Source organism: Salvia miltiorrhiza, chromosome 8, assembly GCF_028751815.1.
Source record: "Salvia miltiorrhiza cultivar Shanhuang (shh) chromosome 8, IMPLAD_Smil_shh, whole genome shotgun sequence".
Taxonomy (NCBI): domain Eukaryota; kingdom Viridiplantae; phylum Streptophyta; class Magnoliopsida; order Lamiales; family Lamiaceae; genus Salvia; species Salvia miltiorrhiza.
The window spans coordinates 12,455,052-12,476,754 of record NC_080394.1 but is presented as its reverse complement, the minus strand read 5'-3'; the positions used below and the strand labels follow the sequence as shown (position 1 = coordinate 12,476,754).

General features: G+C 33.7%; 4 protein-coding genes and 1 long non-coding RNA gene across 10 annotated transcripts; 3 read left to right on the top strand and 2 right to left on the bottom strand.

Moving 5' to 3' along the window:
- Window positions 1–29: 29 nt before the first annotated feature.
- On the top strand, window positions 30–730 carry LOC131001081 (zinc finger protein 6-like). The gene has a single exon (XM_057927273.1). The coding sequence runs from the start codon at window positions 125–127 to the stop codon at window positions 533–535; it is 411 nt and encodes a 136-aa protein (XP_057783256.1). The 5' UTR covers window positions 30–124; the 3' UTR covers window positions 536–730.
- A 2,166-nt stretch (window positions 731–2,896) lies between these two features.
- LOC131001080 (preprotein translocase subunit SECE1) lies at window positions 2,897–3,811 on the top strand. The gene has a single exon (XM_057927272.1). It carries the CDS (start codon window positions 3,231–3,233, stop codon window positions 3,690–3,692), a length of 462 nt encoding a protein of 153 aa, XP_057783255.1. The 5' UTR covers window positions 2,897–3,230; the 3' UTR covers window positions 3,693–3,811.
- A 1,928-nt stretch (window positions 3,812–5,739) lies between these two features.
- On the top strand, window positions 5,740–7,195 carry LOC131001078 (uncharacterized). The gene is made up of 2 exons (XR_009093854.1): window positions 5,740–5,847; window positions 6,052–7,195. It is a non-coding gene; the product is annotated as an uncharacterized LOC131001078 (long non-coding RNA).
- LOC131001077 (prefoldin subunit 2-like) lies at window positions 6,560–8,812 on the bottom strand. Of its 2 annotated transcripts, none has more exons than XM_057927271.1 (2): window positions 8,650–8,812; window positions 6,560–7,542 (listed from the first exon to the last, which is right to left on the bottom strand). In XM_057927271.1, exon 2 carries the CDS (start codon window positions 7,183–7,185, stop codon window positions 6,748–6,750), a length of 438 nt encoding a protein of 145 aa, XP_057783254.1. In that variant the 5' UTR covers window positions 7,186–7,542; window positions 8,650–8,812; the 3' UTR covers window positions 6,560–6,747. The 2 variants fall into 2 exon arrangements, with proteins under 2 accessions (XP_057783254.1, XP_057783253.1); XM_057927270.1 differs by having other exon boundaries at window positions 6,560–7,194.
- An 8,568-nt stretch (window positions 8,813–17,380) lies between these two features.
- Window positions 17,381–20,759, bottom strand: LOC131001076 (uncharacterized). Of its 5 annotated transcripts, none has more exons than XM_057927269.1 (5): window positions 19,977–20,753; window positions 19,729–19,867; window positions 18,893–18,978; window positions 18,593–18,739; window positions 17,381–17,811 (listed from the first exon to the last, which is right to left on the bottom strand). In XM_057927269.1, exons 1-4 carry the CDS (start codon window positions 20,298–20,300, stop codon window positions 18,593–18,595), a joined length of 696 nt encoding a protein of 231 aa, XP_057783252.1. In that variant the 5' UTR covers window positions 20,301–20,753; the 3' UTR covers window positions 17,381–17,811. The 5 variants fall into 5 exon arrangements, with proteins under 5 accessions (XP_057783252.1, XP_057783251.1, XP_057783249.1 ...); XM_057927268.1 differs by having other exon boundaries at window positions 17,381–17,704; XM_057927266.1 differs by having other exon boundaries at window positions 17,381–17,714; window positions 19,977–20,751.
- Between the last annotated feature and the right edge of the window lie 944 nt (window positions 20,760–21,703).

The following is a 21,703-nucleotide window of genomic DNA, read 5'->3' as shown; positions in this document are numbered from 1 at the left end:
ACAACAAGAGACAAAGAGACAAGGTCCCATCCCATCCCTCTCTCTCTCAAACCCTAACAATAACAATTCATATTTTCAACCCTAAGAAGACTAGCTTCCATTCACGGCAAGTCTCCAGCTGAAAATGGAGCAAGAAAAAATCGAGTCATCGAGTGCAGAAAATGATCAGAACAAGCAGCCCAGCAGCGGCAGGTCATACGACTGCGCCTTCTGCAAGCGCGGATTCACAAACGCGCAAGCCCTAGGCGGCCACATGAACATTCACAGGAAGGACAAGGCCAAGAAGAAGAAGAAGAATCAAGAAGTCATACAGAGCTTCAGCTCCGGTTATGCTGGGCGGCATGTCAACTGTCAAGTTTACATGCCCCCACCAAACCCTGGCCTCCAAACGGGAAATTACGAGTACTGTTTCTTTCCTGTTTGGAGGCCTGATAATTTGCCGGATCATATTGATGGGCCTCGGAGTCTGATGCACGTTGAAGATGAAGACGAAGAAGAAGTCGATTTAGAGCTTCGTCTCGGTCGATTATTGTGATCAAATTTGGTGGAAAAGATTGCAGAAATGTGAGTTGATATATATATATATAAATATGTAGAATAACTTTATTTTTATTTAAGTTTTTGTTGCTGAGGCATTTGAATGAATTCTTGATTAATTTTAGGTTTAGATATATATAAATATACACATTTGTTTGATTTATAGTTGATCAGTGATTGATTCATTTACAAACCAAACCCTTTTAGTCTAAATAGTGAATTTTTCAATCAGATATGGTTTGGGTGTTGGTTATTGTGGTTGAAGTCTATTTATGTACTTATTTCTTGAAGTGAAATTTAATTTGTGTCCTTAATTAGTAAAATCTTTTGTTTTTTAATCTTTCCAACCATTTTTGGTTGCTTCATTAGCACGAATTACATATAGAAAATGTGTTAGTGCAGCATCTATTTCATTCTATATATATATATATATCTTCAATCCTTTCCATCTAGCTTGGTATGTAATGCAAGCTCTCTCTCTCTCTCTCTCTCATTAAATTAGGTCCTTGATCACTAAAATTTAATTAGTTTGTATTATCGATACAATGCAAGACCAAAAGCTAATTAATTAAGTGCATGTTGATATTGTGAAAGTACGTATAGCAAATTAATGAGTGAGCTTGTGCTATACATATCTATTGGAACTAATTTACTGCTTAAAAAGACTAGCTGTTTAATTTGTTAGTTAATTACATTTAGGCCTCTGAGTTTACTTTGACAGGATAAGTGTTTAATTAATTTGCTGGAGAGATTAGCATGAGCCTGTGTTGAATGCTTATTTTTCTTGAGTAAACCGGATGGATAATCTGCTTCTTATCATAATTCTTTTGAGTGATTAAACGGAGTCATATATTAATGTACTCTCCTAGATTTAATCCAGTAATTGTGTTGAATGCTTAGTTTTCTTGTACATTATTCTTAGATTGATGAGTTAAAACTAGGATGGATTGTTTCCCTTTGTGCTTATTAATAACCTATACCTATAAACTAACATTGGTGTATAAATTTGATTTACCTATGATATCTCCACTATATATTAAAGTTATTTCATATGTACTTTGAAGATTTACAAATATAAGTAGGATTTGCTCCCCCCCCCCCCCCCCAAATCTTCAATTGCAGTACTGATCATATATACCCACATACATATGACATGAAAATGCTAATTTTTTTTCTTGAACTTTGTTGATTCAAGACAACTCTAATCATATGTATATATATATATATATATATATATATATATATATATATATATATATATATATATATCGTACTCCCTTCGTCCCCAAAATAACTTCATAGGAGGGAGGGACACAGGTTTTAAGACGAAAATAAAAAGGTGAAAAACAAGGATAAATAGGGTATTGAGAGTGATGAAAATGTGAAAAGTAAGGGTAAATGGAGTATTATTAGTGGTGGATGTAGTCCAAAAATAGAAAGAAAAATTCTTTCAGGAACAGCCCCAAAAAGAAAATTAGGAAATTATTTAGGGGATGGAAGGAGTATTACATATAGGGATGGCAACGGGCCGAATCTGGACCGGGTCTGGCCAATACCAGATCCAGATCCGTTTTCATATACTAGATCCAGATCCAGATCCAGATCCGTGGATCTGAAAATTTTGGATCCAGATCCAGATCCGTCAGATCCGCGGGTCCACGGGTCCAGATCCATGGATCTACTATTTTTAAATTAAATTAAAAAAAATTCACAAAATCAACAACATCTAATTTCCATCATGAAAAATATAACACAAAATACTTTTATCTAATTACTTTTAGTTTTTATTCTTTTGAATATAATTTATTTATTATTTTTAATTTAGTTAATATTATTAGTAAACTAAATATAAAATATAATATATATATATATATATAAAATAAAACGGATCCACGGGTCGGATCTGGGTCGGATCCGGATCTAAAATTTCAAGATCCAGATCCAGATCCGTTTTCAAAACTGAGATCCAGATCCGTCGGGTCCAAAAAATTGAGATCCAGATCCATAAAAACGGATCTGGATCCACGGATCTGGACCAGGTCCAAGATCCACTGCCATCCCTAATTACATACTACTATTATGTATAATCTCTCTTCTTCTTCTTCCCTTTTTTTTTTCCTTTTTTTTTCTTTTCTTTTTTAATTTCAGCCATTTTTGTTGTTTTATGCGTGAACAAATATGTGAGAGTATGCGTTACTCCAGCATCAATTTCACTGTATATTTTCAATCCAGCAAGCATTAATTTATTTAATAAATATTTTTTAAAAGATCATTGTGGATTGGAATAATTTGAGATATTTAAGCCAATCCACTCATACATTATTAGCAAGCACTATTGCAAAAAGAGATCAAGATTGGAATGCAAATTCATATCCAATTACGTATATTTGTGGTTATAAATATCAATAAAATTACAAGACATGCCATTAAAATATAAATTTGGAGCCGACTAATATGATCTTTTTGTTTGGAAAATAGGAAAATGGATTTGAAGAAATAAGGAAGAGCCACGTCCGATAGATTGGGCCAAAATAGTAGAAGCCCAAATTCTACAATATCGAGCCCAAAAGTAGCCTATTCTAAAAACTCTAGTGAAAACAAATGAATGAGCAGCGAAACGAATGGAGTGGGAACTGTCCGAATAAATATCTAAATATTTTGGTAATTTTAAAATACAGTATCTTGGATTGGCAATGGCAATGGCAGTTTCAATCGCCCAATTCCCACCCTTGGCCTCCACCACCATCACCTTCCCCAAATCCAGGCGTTCAATCAGCACCCTAGCAGAACGCCGAGCAATCTTGTCCAAATTCCCACAGATTGCGTCCAAGTTCACCAGCATCCCAAAAGCCTCCGCCGAGGACGAAAACAGCGCCGGCGCGGAGGAAGAGAGCAAGGAAATGAGGGAATTGGGGAAGGAGATAAAGCAGGCGATGAAGGAGAGAGAGGAAAAGGAGACGGGATTCGTGAGCGGAGTGGTTGAGGAAATAAGGGAAATCGAGTGGCCTGCTTTCAATAAAGTTTTGGGGACGACGGGGGTGGTGCTCGGGGTCATCGCTGGCTCCAGCGTCGTTTTGCTCACTGTCAATGCCGTTTTGGCTGAGATTTCCGATACCATTTTTGCCGGAAAAGGGGTGCAGGATTTCTTTGGCTGATGACATATTCTTTTTAGTTTTTAATTTTTCGTTGCGGTTGGTATTGTAGGTGTACGCACTTATCGTTTCTTTGGCGCCGCTGCTTCACCATTCAATGTTAATGCTCATCGTTTACTTCATTTTGTTTTTGTTAATACTCCCTCCGTCCACCAATCAACTACCCATTTGATGGTCGGCACGAAAACTAAGAAAGCTGAAAAAGGTGGTGTAAAAGTGATGTAAATGACTAAAAGGGTAGTGTTAATATATTTTGATTACTTTTACTAATCTTTCATTAGAACATTATTTTAATGCCTTGACTTATTAAAGTGTTCCTTATTTTTTATAAACTATTTCTTTCTTTCCTTTTTTACTCTTTAATTAAATAAACTGAAAACTGAAAAATAAATAAACTGAAAATTCGAAAATAAATAAATAAATAAACTGAAAATTCAGAAAATAAATAAACTGGAAATTAATAAACTGAAATTTCGAAAATAAATAAATTAAAAACTGGAAAATAATTTTTTTAGAAAATAAATAAACTTAAAGTTCAAAAATAAATAAATAAACTGAAAATTCAGAAAGTAAATAAACTGGAAATAAATAAATAAATAAATAAACTAAAAATTTGAAAATAAATAAACTGAAAATTCAGAAAATAAATAAACTGGAATTAAATAAATAAATAAACTGAAAATTCGAAAATAAATAAATAAATTAAAATCTAAAAAATTATTATTTTTAGAAAATAAATAAACTTAAAGTTCGAAAATAGATAAATAAACTGAAAATTCTGAAAATAAATAAACCGGAAATTAATAAATAAACTGAAAATTAAGGAAATAAATAAAATGGAATTAAATAAATAAATAAACTGAAAATTTGAAAATAAATAAATAAACTGAAAATTCAGAAAATAAATAAATAAACTTAAAATTTGAAAATAAATAAATTGGAAATAAATAAATAAATAAACTGAAAATTTGAAAATAAATAAAAAATAAATAAACTGGAATTAAATAAATAAATAAACTGAAAATTCAAAAATAAATATATAAATTAATTAAAATCTAAAAATTTATTTTTTTAGAAAATAAATAAACTAAAAGTTCGAAAATAAATTAATAAACTGAAAATTCAGAAAATAAATAAATTGGAAATAAAGAAATAAACTGAAAATTCGAAAATAAATAAATTGGAAATAAAGAAATAAACTGAAAATTCGAAAATAAATAAATAAATAAACTGAAAATTCAAAAAATAAATAAAATGGAATTAAATAAATAAATAAACTAAAACTTCGAAAATAAATAAACTAGAAATAAATAAATAAATAAACTGAAAATTTGAAAATAAATAAAAAATAAATAAACTAGAAATAAATAAATGAATAAATAGACTGGAATTAAATTTTTTAGAAGATAAATAAATAAATAAACTGAAAACTGAAGAATAAATAAATAAACTGAATATTTTAAAATAAATAAACTGAAAATTCAGAAAATAAATAAACTGGAATTAAAATTTTCAGAAAATAAATAAATAAATAAACTGATAACGGAAAAATAAATAAACTGGAAATAAATAAATAAACTGAAAATTCGAAAATAAATAAACTGAAAATTTAGAAAATAAATAAACTGGAAATAAATAAATGAATAAATAAACTGAAAATTGAAAAATAAATAAACTGGAATTAAAATTTTCAGAAAATAAATAAATAAATCAACTGAAAACTGGAAAATAAATTTTTTAGAAAATAAATAAACTGAAAATTCGAAAATAAATAAATAAATAAATATACTGAAAATTACGAAAATAAATAAATTGGAAATAAAATTTTCAGGGCATAAATAAACTGAAAATTTAAAATATCCTACTCCATTTAATTAACATCAAAATTGGATTAAGTAGACAAGTAATGGTAGAGTGTGGTGGGTTCAATTGGTAAAGTGTAGTAATTTAAAAAGTAAGGGAGGGTATATATGTCCAAAAAGCAGAGTAGGTAGTTAATTGGTGGACAAAATTTTAGAGGCAAATGGGTAGTTGATTGGTGGACGGAGGGAGTACTTGTTTTTCCCAACTTCTACCAGAATTTGTCAACTTATTACATTCGCAATCAGTAATTGATGTGCTGGAATATATACTAAGCGCAATCAGATGTGTTTAAGGAGTAGTACTCCCTCCGTCCCAAAGAAAATGTCCTGTTTTCCTTTTTGAGCTATCCCAAATGAAATGTCGTGTTTCCTTTTTTGGCAATACACTCTCTCTCTATACTTAATATTTAAATAATTTTCACCAACCCACTTTATCTACTTTATACACCTTTCTTAATCTCCGTGCCGAAAAGAAATATGCCATTTCGTTTGGGACGGAGGGAGTATTATTTAAGACTTCAATTTGACAAGACTTTTAAATCTTTTTCCTACTAAACACAATGAGACGTGGTTGAATATGTATAATAAACGCAATGCAGACTATAATATACTCAAATTTTCCTACCATCAAATTCGGACATGTCCAATATTTTCATTATTTGGAAAAAGAAATTCGTAAACCATGAACAATGAATACACACAGGGTAGCCTAATGCTACGATATATTCCATCCATCTTTAAAAAAATATCCTACAGTATTTGAAAATAAAACTTGACTTTTCTAATAAATGTCTTATTTCACAATTATGTAGAACAATGATGTCGAGCTTTTAATTTTACCCTTACCCTTGATGCAAATTCTTTATGCAATCATTCAAGGTAAAAGGAGTAAAATTTCTCATTTTCTTGGTTTTTACAGCATGCAACATTTATTTGACAAGTGAGATACAATAGCACAACAGATGAAGATGAACTGATAAATCTTGGAAACAACCTGACGAAAAAAGATACCGTGAACATGATGATTCATTCACAAAGTTCAAAACACCAGAAAATTTGATCAACTCAAAAGTTCCAATCAGTTCAAAGTTGTCATGTCCTAACCCAGGAAAAGCTTCAAGATTCCTAACGTGCAGTACCACAATAGATACAAAAGGAAAAAGGATGATACAAAAACATATAACCTTCACCTGCTATTAATTAGAACCGGCAGGGCCAACGAGGACGCCCTGTGCATTCCCTTCCTTCTTACTTTCATCCTTCATTTCACCATCGCCCTTTCGGATTCTGATTTTGTACTTGGCCTCGAATTCGGCTAGATCCTTTTTCTTCTTCTCGGATGCTTCGTTGAGCCGAGCAATTACCTCTTCAATACCCTCCTTATTTCTCTGCACAGCTGGCAGAACTTCTCTGATTGTTCTCTCAACAAGAACACCTCCAATCATCCGGTAGCATCGCCTTGATGGATCAAGTGGTTTTATGGCGTTGATCACGAGGGAGTGCTCGCTGACCTCCATTTCCAGCTCGGTGATCTTGGAATAGATTTGGTTGATTTCATTCCTCATTGAAGCATATATATTTGCAATGGCTTGCTCATTCATCGGTTCTTTGATATCACCTTCAGCCCTGGCCATCCTATTGATCTGAAGACTAAAGAATGTTAGTAATCTTCCACAAGATCATCTAGCGTGTATAGAATGCTCAATGTGGACAAGAAGATAAAGCAGTCAATTACAGTACAGCTATTACATTTTCAAGGCAAGACGAAAGAGAATCATTTAGTATTACAAACATGGAATTGTTTAATTACACCAAAACACTCGTGGGGCAAATCAATAGGGAGTGGGTACAGACATTCTTTCTTTTAGATGCTTACCCCACCTCAAGCTCTAACCACCATAACAAAAATCAAAGTGATCTTAGCTCTGCACTAGAATGCTACTTTGAGTCAGTATTGCCCAGTAGTCGAAGCAACGACAAGGTTCAGTCACCTGTGGTGAGATGTGAATGGTTCATTAGCCAAGAACTTGGCGAGGTTTTTTACTAAAACAAACATTAGTTTATATCAAGCAAGCCTGAAAAGGTTCCATTTAGTAAACAAATGACACTGAAGAGGTGGGACTTAAAACCAAAATGCACACACACACACATTTAATTGACAGTTAGGCAATTTCTCTAGAACCTAAAATCACCTATTTTGGTTCCACAAAAACAGTTTTGAAAATGTGATAACCTGAAGAAAGACAAAATTAATTTCTCTACGGAATCAGCAAAAGGAACATAATTCTCAAGAGATGACAAGAAAAAGAAACAGTGCTTTGTTATCAATTATGCAAACAGATTCAAATATACCTCAACCACGCAAAGGCAAATAATAAACTACTGAGTGCAACTGGATCGCAAAAAAAAGATCAACCAACCAGATGTTTGGCATATTTGGGTAAGGAAGTCGTAGATGATTTCTGATCAGGCTCAGGTTCATGACTCCAGTTTCAACCAACGAAAGACATTCATGCTTAGCGTTTATGGCCACTAGCTCACTCAATCAAAGCTTCTAAAGCCAATTTCACCACACCTCATCTTTTAGTTTCTTAAGATCTCACTAGATCATATTCATCCACATTACACCCCCAAACTTAGGCATTTGAAAACTCAGACAATCTAGGTTTCATACTCATCAGCACTTCATGGTAATTGAACTCGAAGCAAATGCTCCTATTCATCACTAACAGCGTCCAGAAATTTCATCGTTATACTAAATTTTTATCCCAACTCATCTCTGAATAAATGAAATCACTCCCACGGTCAAAAGATTTCAGCATACAATAGTTATTCCATTATTACTTTTCTAGTAATTCCAATTAAATCTCCGCGCTACCCTAATCTACATAATTACTTCCATTTGATCGTTCTCAAAAGTTACAGCACAAAGTAGTCGGGAATTTTCCTCAGAGATTTACATACTATTTGCGGTCATTCAATTCATTATAAGCTGCAATCACACTAAACACCATGTCTACTCAAAATTCGCATTCAACAAATCCAGATTACTGGTAACGATCTTTTGAAAGAGCTGAAAGTTAATAGAAAATAATCACCTTGAGTTGAAATCGAGATTTTAGCCTACTTTTCCCAAACACGGCGGCGAGGTGGAGTCGAAGTGAAACGGGGAGGGAGGAGAGCTTCAAGTAGAGAAATACGAAATAAATCTACTGAGCATCTTTCCGCACTTTTAATTGTGAGCAATTCTGTTGTAAATATATAGTATAAAATATATATTTTCCTATTAAATGACTTAACCCTAAACCCTAACCCTAGCTTTGTATCTCCTATAAATAGAGGCATTTAGTCCTCATAATGAGACGCTCCTGCAGATTATTCTCTCTACGCTCTCTCTATGTCATTCTCTTTACTTCTACTTTTCTCTCTACTTTCAACATGTTATCAGCACGAGCCTCTAACCATGAGTGTCTAATTGATTTAGAGTGTCTAATTGATTTAGATTGATGTTATCAGCACGAGCCTCTAGCCATGAGTGTCTAATTGATTTAGATTGGAGATTGGAGGTAATCTTGAGTCTCAAACCAATTGATTTAGATTGGAGGTGTGCCCTAGAAAAGAATCATGTCTTTCCAACAAGGTAATTCGTATTTGAATCAACATGGTTCGATTGCTTTAATTTATTATTAAATCTATGACATATTTCATTGCTCGTTTGATTCCAATTTTTGTTCAAACACTTGAAATGTGTTAGTTGGCTTCGTATTTGTGAATAGTAATGTAGTGCATTTAATCAATGTATTCAATTGATTCTCTGTTTTCAATTAATCAATTGATAGCCATTGTATATGTTCAATTGCTTCCTCCCCAATTAAAGTTAATCGATTGAATTGAGTTAGAAATTAAAGTCTCGTATCAATGATTTCTTGGATAAATTTTTCGAGCAAATTGACTTGTTAATGCTTATCAGAAAGAGAGAAGTCCTTTGAATAAACAAGAAGTTTGCACCCAGAAAGCAACAATAATCTCTTATTTCAACAAGGCTAGTGTGATTGGAGTACTTTTCATTTTATTGCGTTTGTTGAATCTTAATTATTCATTTATTATGCAATTTATATATATATATATTTCTTTCAATATATTACATTAATTTGTTATATTGTTTCTTGAAGAAACATAAATTTATAGTCTTAATAATCTTGAAGATTATTAAAAGATAAATCGTTGGAAATTTTTGATAAAACACAACGATATCCCTTAATTTTAAATATAATGTGTTCCTGATGAGCACATTTGAATCGATTTATTAATACAATCCCTGAAGGATTGTTTTATTTAATTAATTTATCATTGTGGAATGAATTTATGATTCTTAATAATCTTGAAGATTATTAAAAGAAATTGTCGAAGTTCTTGATAAAGATACAACGATATCTCTTCATATTAAATATGAAATATAATGTGTTCCCAATGAACACGTGAGATAAAGTTAATATTCCGGAAGAATATTAAAATATTGAGATATAAATTTTATTTTAAACTTTATTTCGGTATTTACTTATTATTTAGTATTTCATTTAATTATTACATTGCTTTATCTATTTGATTTATATATATTGTTGCTCCCGAAGTAGCACAACTAATATTCATGATGAATATTACAAGCTCTTGAAGAGCAATTCGTCATCTCAATTCAATAGTTTTTGAATTTTTATTGAGAATAGGGGTAACACAATTGAAAATTAATACTATGGGCTCCGGAAGAGCTTCATTGATTTTCCCATGAGTATTGAATAATTACACATGATTTATTATTTAATTCAATAATCATGTCGTGATGAATTTCAAATTCATGTACCCAAAAGATTTTAAAATAACTCAAGACTTGAGTATTTGAGTTGTCTACATTACAATTAGTGCGTGATTAAAATACCTCCTGAAGAGGATTTCCCATCTACTAAATTATTTTATTACCATTCAAATGCACTTATCCAACTTAAAACCATTTTCGGCATTAGGGAGAGATATGAATGATGAATTGTACAATGCCGTAAATTTCTCGTTGGATTAATTATGTTATATTCACGCATTATGAACTAGAAGTTCAACAAATTATTATTGACTGCCAAATGAGTATATTATATATATGTCATATTGCACCACAAATAATTGAAGTCCACGAAGGACGAAATTGATTCAATTCTTATTGACGCCAGAAGCGTAAACGACCTATTGGTACCCAAGATAAAATATCCGCGGATTACAAAATCAAATAAAGAACTCAAATCATTCCGAAACCTCATGAAGAGGATCATCCTGAAGACGATAATCCCAATATATTTTGCACGTGCACTAAATTATCGTAATATTGGGATTACGAAACAACTAGACCAAATATTATGGGAAATGGTGAAAATTTAGTTTTACTAAAGTTGCCATGAACTTTGGGAATACGTGAGAATCGTATAAAAGAAAAATGATAGTTGTCGACAACACTTTTTGCCTCAACAAATTGCTAGTTCAACTTGAAGATTATTTGGATCCAAAAAAAATTTATATTAGAGTGCCAGAAGCACTGAAAAATATAGAAATAAACAATGAGGTAGAGCCTAACTCGCTAAATGAAAATAATAAGATGTTAAGCGAGATTAGTAGCTCAAGGGTTTGAGAAACCCAAAATCAATCAAATATATTCTCATGTTATACGTGGCATTATGTTTCGTTATTTATATAACATTTATGGCAGTAATCATTGACATAGATATCAAATTTATGGACGTTATGATTATATTATTATATAGGCCATTAAACATGGACATATATGTGAAAGTTCATAACCGATTAAGTGAATTCTTTCTGAAGAAAGAACATTTGTGAATACTCAAAACTTGAGGAAGTTAACTCATGTCTAAATATGAGTTTTGAAAAACTTAGTTAAACTAAATATCATCTCGACCCGAAGATCGAGAATTCCCCATTGGAGTATTTCAAACCAATCGACTATATTTTATATGTATTAGTCGACCAACCCAAAGAAGATTTTGAATAATAACATATCTCTTTAGCTATCAAATGATTATTCTATCACTTGAAGTTGATAAAGACACACCTAGACCAAAATAACGAAATTATTTAGGACCCGAAGTTCCTTACTTGTGTGCTATTGAAACACTACTTTTATCATGCATGATATACAATTCGAAGTTGACTTGCTAGCAAGATTTAATGTTTCTCCAAGAAGGAGAATTTTAAATGATATTAACCATGTTATTGGTTATATTCAAAGCAAATTACAATTGGTCTATGTTATGTAAGAAATCAAAATTCAAAATTGATGGATGATGTTGATTATTTATTTAATTTCGAAAACTATATTGAACACATTCAAGATTGTTATCTTGAGGGGGAGCATGATCTTTTAAATAGTTTCGAAAATTAGACTTTGAAGGTCAATGGCCCTGAAGGCTAAATGGTTGTCCTCTTTTTCCCTTACTAAGTTTTTTCCTACAAGGTTTTCTTAGTTAAAGTTTTTAACGAGGCAACTAGTGTAATATATGAGTAAATATACGTCTTGTACTTTTTTCCTCTACCGAATTTTTCCCATAGGATTTTTACAGAGAGGTTTTTAATAAGGCATGAACATCTAGACTCTAACATCAAATGAGGAGTTTCTTTGAAGTCAAATTGCACGCAACTCAAAGGATACATGAAGATTCGATCAAGCGATAAATTGGTGGACTTATATGCACAAAGACATTACCAACATCGACTTTCAGAAAGCTAATACACAAGATCGGCATGCATCGACTCAAAGATATACAATGATCATTTTCAGGGGAGCAGCTGTACTCTTTTTCCTTAGACTAGGTTTTTGTGACATTGAATTTTTCCTAGCAAGGTTTTAATGAGGCAACATATTTTTAGAGTTAGTCATTTAAGGGGGAGTGTTGTAAATATATATAAAATATATATTTCCCTATTAAATGACTTAACCCTAAACCCTAACCCTAGCTTTGTATCTCCTATAAATAGAGGCATTTAGTCCTCATAATGAGACGCTCCTGTAGATTTATTCTCTTTACGCTCTCTACGCAATTCTCTCTTCTTCTCCTCTTCTCTCTACTTTCATATTTTGTCCATAATTTTTTCATATTTTGTCCATAATTTTTTAACTTACGATATAAATATATGGACAATCTAGTACTATAATTTTTCATGAGTCATATTTTCGGCGAAAATAGGACACACGTAGGGTCGGATTTTGCCGATGTAAACTCACCGAAAATAACTAAAATGATATTGTAATTATTTTAAAAGAAACAACGTTGTTCATGTACGTCTGGAGATTGAAGATAATATATTGAAACTAGTACTCCCTCCGTCCCGCTATTCAAGTCCCATTTTCCTTTTTGGGTTGTCCCACCGATAATGTCCCGTTTCCTAAAAAGGAAATAATAAGGGGATGCTTAACATTAAATGAGATCACTAATTGTTCAACTAATAAACCCTTAATTAATTCATTTCCCCTCTATTCTCTATCTCTCTCTCTCTATCTCTCTTTCTCTCTCTTTCTCTCGTCTCTCTCTCTGCGCCTGAGTCTCCACCGCCGTCGTCTGCTCGTCGCCGGAGGAAGCCTTCTCCTCCACCTTCACCGCCCTAGCCGTCTTCTCCTCCACTTGCCTTTCCCCTGCTCGTCGTCGGAGGAAGCTTTTCTCCGCCCTCACCGCAGCGCCTCGCCGCCTGTCACTTCTCTCATCGGTGACCGCAGCGCCTCGCCGCTCGTTTTCCGGCGACCAGGGCTCTGCCCTTCTCGTGCCTTCCATCTGCAAAGAGACTCTCGGCTCTCTCTCTCTCTTTCTCTCTCTCTGCGCCTCGACCATCAGAAGCCCGCTCCAGATCTCTCTTTCTCTCTCTCTCTGCGCCTCGACCATCGGCGACCAGAGGCTCGAGGCGATATGTCGTGATTCGCATCAGAAGCCCGCTCCAACTGCATCTATCTACCGTCCACCCCTCTGAATGAAACCTTAGCAGCGGCGCGGCGCGGCGGAGTGCGAGCGGCGGCGGCTTGAGTGAGAAGATGATCCAGATCTGTTCCTGAAATTTTCACTCTCTGTTCATGAAATTTTCTCCAGTTTTGTTTGAGTTCGATCGGTTCGAAATCTATTTGATTTGTTTGAGTTCGATTGGTTCGAAATCTGTAGATTGGAATTGTTGATTGCGGATTTTTGTTCTTGCAAGTTTTTCACCGACTGCATATTTTTGTTCTTGCTCAGTTTCATTTTACTAGAATTTTACTTTTTCAGAATTTCAATTTTTCATTTTCAGAATTTTAATTATTTGAGAATTTTTCATTTTCATTGGAATTGTCTAACATTAACAATCATTTAATCACAAACTTAAACATGTGGACCACACTCTTTATTCTACTTACTTCATTCTTCTTAATCTCCGTGCCGAAAAGAAACGAGACTTGAATAGCGGGACGGAGGGAGTAGTAAACTGAAGATTGCGCAGATGTTGATGGATCATAATTGTTCAACAGAGAGCTCGAATAAGATGTCTGATTGATTTTCGAATTCACAAAAGATATGCAATCGTCCGGTGTCTGTAGTGATTTTGACTTCAAAGAAGTTGACGAATTTGTTTAGGTGTTACTAATATTGTGTATCATCACAAGATTTGTTTAGGGTTTAGGTAGTTTTGCCTACACGTGCTTGTTTCAAAGATTTAGGGTTTGTTAATTTTTTATATTTGTTCTCTAGGTACTTGATTGCAAATTTAGACGAGAAAGAAGAAACATGTCGTTTGTCTTTATCTGGTAAATAAGTTACACGTCAATGACATGTTTTAATTATTTATACCGCGTTCGTAAATTTTGGCATTTGTTTTCACTGAAAATACGAGTCATGAGACATTACGAAAAGTTAGATTTATTTATGGATTTATCTTGAAAGTTCAAAAATTATGAAAAAAAATAAAATAAAATTTGATCAAAATTTATGAATTTAAAGGTAATTAACCACTTTTTTTTTTTACCTAAAAGTGGAATTATGATTTTGTCATTTTACTACCCCTCTAAAACTGTAAAACATTAAAAAACACGGTACTTACTAGTTACTAAATACAACACCTATTTATAATTATACTAATTAACTATTTTATTTATGTAGCACATTCCACCTTTTACATGTACTTTTTCTAGTTAAATACTCCCTCCGTCCCAATAATCTTGTCCTACTTTCCTTTTTGGGTTGTCCCAATAATCTTGTCCCATTTCCTTTTTAGGAAAATTTTAGGAACTAATTAAATTCTAATTAAACACTATCTTAATTAATCCCCCTAAACCCTAATTTATCTCTCTCTCTCTCTCCACACTCTCTTGCCTCCCCCTCTTCTCTGCCCTCCGACGCCCTTCCACCTCCATCCCTCTGTCCTCTCGCCGCCCTCCCACCTCCGCCCTCTCGCCGCCTCCGCCGTCTTCCCACTGGCCTCCGCCGCCCTCCCACCTCCGCCCTCTCGCCTCTCGCCGCCTTTCCACTGGCCTCCGCCGCTCTCCCACTTCCACCTTCTCGCCTCTCGCCGCCTTCTCACTGACCTTCGCCGCCCTCCCACCTCCCTCCTCTCGTCTCCGCCGCCCTCCCATCTCCATCCCTCTGGCCTCCGCCCTCTCGCCTCTCGCCGCCTCCACCGCCTTCCCACTGGCCTCCGCCGCCATCCCACCTCCGCCCTCTCGCCTCCGCCGCCTTCCCATCTCCATCCCTCTGGCCTCCGCCGCCCTCCCACCTCCATCCATCTCGCCTTCGCCGCCCTCTCGTCTCCCCTCTCCTCTGTTTTTTTTTCTTCTTCTTTTTCCCCAGAAATTAGGGCTCGCCTAATTGTGGATAATTGTGGCTGAATTTGTGGAGGATTTGTGGATAATTGTGATGTCCGCAGCTCAGCCCCACTGATTTGTGGAGGATTGTGGCTGAATTTCTGTTTGTTCGTTTAGGGGGTTGGGCTAAAGATTTGATTTTTATTCTTGTTGTTCTTTTGCTTGATTACGTTCACTGTTCCGGCGGCTCCCCAGATTTTAAGAGCGGCGGCAGTAGGAATTTGCAGAAGGAATTATTGAAATTTGTTGAGGAGGATGAAGATTTTGTTGAAATTTCTTGTTGAAATCTGCATTTTCTGTTCTTCCAGTTAATTTTTTTGTTGAAATCTGTAGATGATTTGTTGTTGCCTTTAATTTACAGAATTCATGTTTCATGTTTGGGGGAGAGAGTGCCGAGATAGAGAGAGCCATGTTTGGGAAGGGGGTTAAGCTATACTTTCATTTTCTTAAGCATGTGGGACCTTACAATTTACAACACTAACTCAACACTCCTTAATCTCCATGCCCAAAAGAAATGGGACAAGATTACCGGGACGGAGGGAGTAATAGAGAAGGTTTGAAAATAGAGAAGAAATTCTTTTTTTTTTTTGATAAATTAACAGTATTAAATAAAGAAATTTTAACGCCGCGCAGGGACTCGAACTCAAGACTTTTGGCTTTAAGTATTAAAGCCTTACCACTTAGGCAACACACGCACACAAAGAGAGAAGAATTTCTTATCTCTCCACACTCTAATCTCATAGTCATTGTGCCGTGAAATATGTATTAGTTATAACAATTTTATTAATTAACAAATTTCACTTTTGAATGTACCTTTCATAGCTAAAGAAAAAAAAAGAGTTTGAAAATAGATAAGAAATTCTTCTCTCTCCAGCTCCATCAAAGGTTCCAAACTTCCTATGACTGTGAATTGTGTGTACCCATTTATTTATTTTTTAAAGATCTACTTGAAATTATAATTATTTTAATATCATTGTGAACTGTTATAGTTTTAACTTATTTTATAATTATAGTTATATAACTCTTTATTTTATATACAACGATTCCAATATAAATTTTATACTTCATTCTATAATTAATTATTAGTTTTTAAACATATATACATAAATATATATATTTAAAAATATAGATTTTTTTTAAGCATAAGAAATATAGATTTTGATACGGTATATTTCATTATTTTTGGTATATATATATATATATATATATATATATATATATATATATATATATTGCGATATATCGGAACAATGTAAGATACCTCATCACCGGTATATACCTTATTGCGATGTACCGCAATGTTCGATATATACCGGTGATATGGTATCATACATATTGTTCCGATATACCGGTGATGCAGTATCATACTTTGTTTCGATATATATTTTTAAAATGATATTTATTGATTTTTACGATATATATCGCAATATCGGTATACACTAATATATCCCGATATCTGAAAAATATATACCTTTTACTTTGTCGAACCGTATCAAAAAATTCAATATTTTAGAACATTTTCCGGTAAGATATGACCAATATATCAGATTTTCGATATATTTCTCTAACCCTATTCCAATTTTATAGTCATTGTGCCGTGAAATATGTCATAATTTTATCAATTTTGTCCAACAATATTGATCAAATAGTCGAATTGACTATTAGCGATGAAAAACTCAAAAACTTATGTGAAATTATTTCATTTAGAAACAAATCAAACTCATGTTTTAATGTTAGTAACCGTTGAGCTCTATATCAAGTCAGGGCATGTTTTAATTTCACTTAGAAACAAATCAAACTCATGTTTTAATGTTAGTTATCGTTGAGCTCTCTTAGTTTGTTTGTTGTTTTGTTTTACAAAGAAGGGCATGTTTGCTAAGTATGGCAAGATTATGCATGATTAATAATCTCTCGAAGGCCCATTATTTACAAGGCTTAGTTATTAGTCTTAATCCTGATTTGCTAAACGAGGTTAATTGTCATTTATCTACAAAAATCAATTTGATAATCCTTTCTACAATTCAAGAATAGGCGTCGAAATTACTCTTCTACCCTCATTCAAATTTAATAAAGACATTCCCTACCCCCTCCCTACTTCAAACAAAACATAGAAAGCAAACACTTTGGGGGAATTTGTTGGTGGTCGAATTTAGAACTCAATCACGCTGCTCTTCCATCTGCGCCGTGCACCCTCAATCATCGGCACTTTCCAATTGGAGGCTTGACGAATCACTGATATTACCAACCCAAGTTAGCGACACCATGGAAATATAAGAATTTACCTGGAAATTGCTACAGTCACATTGAAGGAGGTATGAGCAATCAAATTCAGATAAAAAGAACGCCTCCAATCTATAATTAATGAATTCCCACCAACTAATTCATTCAACTGGAACACAAAAGGAATGAGTTGAATCTAATCGAAAGTAAACAAATATCTCAGCATGCCATGCGAAGCTGCTTAATAAAAAATAGAAGTAGATAAGCATGTCAAAACTTAATATAGAAAAAGTATTCGAACTTACTCTCAAATTCATAAAGCTTAGTAGAACACTGATCACAAGGAATAAAACACGTGGAAATTTTTATGATTGAGTTTTGGTGAAACTTTATCTATTATTCATAGTATGGCAGTCAAAAAGAGAAGGTGAAGGCCGCGCTTCATTAGTTATGCATTCAAAAATAAAACATTTACATGGATTTTAAATATAGATGGATGCACAAAAACAGAGGAAACACTTGCAAAATTGAAGAATTCCATAACAGGATTTGAAGAATTACTTTTGCGAAATTGAAGAATTCCAGATCAGGGATTGAAGAATTCTAGAAGAAACACTTGTGAAATTGAAGAAATAGATGGATTTTACATAGAATTCCAAAACAACAATAACAGAGGAAACACTTGCGAAATTAAATCCGACGCCAAAAGCCAAAAAATACACAGGGACGACGCCAAATGTAAAAGATTGCCTGTAGCAATCATGTATTTTGCAAATAAATTTTGAATAAGATCAGAAACCATCCTTGCATTTCACATGGAGTACTATTAACTCTATGAAAATCTACATTAAGTAGCCCTGCCTTATTTACCCATAACACAATCTTCCAAGAAAACAAAAACATTTTATCATGTAAATAAACTGAGTAAAGGAATATGTCTTAATTCGAACCTATTGATTCTTCTTTATCTTCAAATTGGAAGGGCGGGAAGTAGAAGATGAAGAAGATTCACCACCAAGGTCAGAAGATCTGAGTATAAACAGAAGGGTCTCAACTAGCATGGCCCCGACCAAACCAAGGATACCTCCAGCAGCACTCTATATGGTAAAGAAATGTGACATCAATTGCCATCAAGAAAGTATGCATATGGTCATAGAGTACGCATAAACTAGATTCGACTGTAAAAGGGGGCTTTTTCTTGTTTTTCTTAAATTCCATGAGCAATAAAGAAAATGCACCACAAAACCTACCATGGGAGGACTTTGGCCAAACAAGGCACGGAATGCTGCATACCCAACCAAGTATCCAGTAAACATTGTAACCACAACGTGTAATCCTGTAAGGTCGTCATGATAAAGCATAATTAATAACTAAACTGCAAGAATATCACAGTTTCAAAATCCAGTGTATCCAGGAAATGATCTCAAATCTTTAGAGGCAAGGAGAAAATATGAATTAGTCAAGTTCATACACAACATAAGGCAAGCTACAGATAATTGCAATAATCACAACTTCAAAATCTGGAAAGAGCGGTCAGGCAAAAGAGTTGTTTTGCTTTCTTTACTAATAAAATGAGAGAACACGTCAAGAAATCAAATAGGGAACAGGAAAATCTCATAGTTGAAATATAATAAGAATACTATGCTACCTCTTCAGGTAATACCCCATCTGCAAATTATGGGAAAATCGTGGGCAAATGCGAGGAAACAAAGTGTTTTAGTAAGCATACTAGGAGTAGGTGCAGAGAAACACAAATATGGTTTTGCTTTTGCATACATATAGACAACAACAGTTCACACAAATATGAAGACAACAATATATGTGTCTCTTTAAACTTATTGTGCATAAAAATCACTATATCTATTCGAATTTGTCACTATTTATAGGTTTACATATTTGGATACTACTTGAAGGGGCTGCGTAGATAATCTCAGTTAAAACAACACGAATTAATTTAAAATGGATGAATGAAAGTAAAGTCGAAAAATAAGACACCCTAAATCCTTTCAAGGAGCTATCATCATCATCTCTAATTATTTTCATGCGCATTCTTTCTAATTCGAAAGAGAAGAAACAAATGGATTACCGAAGCCTAATTGATCCTTGTAAGAAGAAAAAGGCTCATTCACAGGCTTCCTCGGAGTAATGTCCTTCACCAATTCATCGTACGCCTTCCTCTCAGCTGCTTCCTCCAGCTGTCTCAATCTCGCCTTCAGCTCCTCGCTCTATCAAATAAACAACCAAAACTCAAAATTCGATTTATTTAATATAACACACACACACACACACACACATTGGAATTAGACATTCTAACCATAGAATAGATGAATCTACCTTTTGGCGAGGCGTGGGGCTGGCGAAGATAAAATTAGAGCCGGCGAGGAGAGAGGATAAATCGGGTCTGGAACCGAATTCGGATCCGAACCAGATCGTTTTTAGGGATTGGTAGGGTGCGGTCGACTGGAGGATAAGCGAAGAAGAAAGGTGTCTGAGATCCTCCGATAGATGTAAATCAGTGGAAGATGCGGTGAGGAAGGAACGCATCGCACCTGTAATTGATATGATAAGGGCGCCGCCGCTGGAGGAGGAGGTGGTCGGTGACAGTACAGCGGTGGTTGACAGTTTGGAGGAAACGGCGTCGTTGGCTTCTGTGACCATCGTATTCGTGGTTGATAGTGATATTGTTGGAGCAAATTGCTTACTGGGTTTCGAGTTTCCTAGAACGGATGGAGATGCTCTTAAGCCCAAAATCAAATTCTTTGGGTTGAAGAAATATGATAAAGAAGCTGAAGGTCAGGACCAGAAATAGCCAAGAAGGAAGTAGCCAACTACAATAATCTGTCTGTAGTTTGTTATACACTACCAATTTAAAGGCTTTTGTGTTTTTGCTGTAAGATGACAAAATTACCTTTGCATCTATTTTTGTTTTTGCTGCTACAAGAATTTCCAAATTTAAATGCCATCTATCTATGATCTGTTATGCAAATTGTTAGCCAGATTGAGAGCCTGCGCTTTATGTGGCTATTTGCAGATTAGGTGGATTTTGACATTTTTATGTTTTCTGATTGTGTGCTGTAGCACAATCTTTCAATTTGTTGTAGACGATCGTAAAACGTGATTTCGGTCATTCGCCGTCACCTCATCCGATTGAAAAATTGATCCGAGATTTTCACGAGTTTTTGGTTTAAAAAAAATTAATTGAGAATTGTAGAGAATTATGTTAGAATTTGTGGAACGAAGAGGATCACGTTTTATCGACAATTCAAAAAAGAAAATTCAGATAAAAATTGCAAATTTGAGTTCTATAATTGGGGCAAAAACTGAAATGAAAAAGATGACGACCGATTTTATGTGTTTTAGAAGGTGAGAGAGATTATCAGCAGAAAATGGAGAAATTTTCAAAAAATTGTTACGAGGTGAATTTATGTTGTAGATGCCCTTGAATTTACAATCAATTTGATAACTTCACAAATTCACCATTGAATCACTAATATTGTTTGTTAATTGAAGTTTTAGAGCTCAAATTCACAATTAATTGTCAACGTCAGGCGCGTAAGGAAGAGTGTACCCTCACCATCTACGCAAAGGCACTGCCATTGAGATCGATGTAGTTAGTGTGCAATTGCATTTGTGATATAGTAGCATCGATTCAGTGCGTGCATCAGTGTGTAAATGTTTGATTCAATACAATTCATTTTCATACATTTTTTTAACAATCATTTAATATAATAAATTGTTGTTCGCAATTCAATTTATTCAATATTTTGTACATTAAAAGCAGATAAAGACATACTTTTATGCATTTTTTAAAAGAAATTGTTTCATCTTCTAAACAAATAAACTAATTTTTATTTCGTAATTTTACTTTAACTTGAGGATTGACTCAAATTCAATATTAAAAATTAACTAAGAAAAAAAATATAATAAAAATAACATAAATTTAACAAATTAATGTAAAATGTTAAGCAATTAACATGAATATTATAGTTATTAAAATTATGTATTATATTTTTTCTTATTATATATATATATATATATATATATATAAAATTAAAAAATTC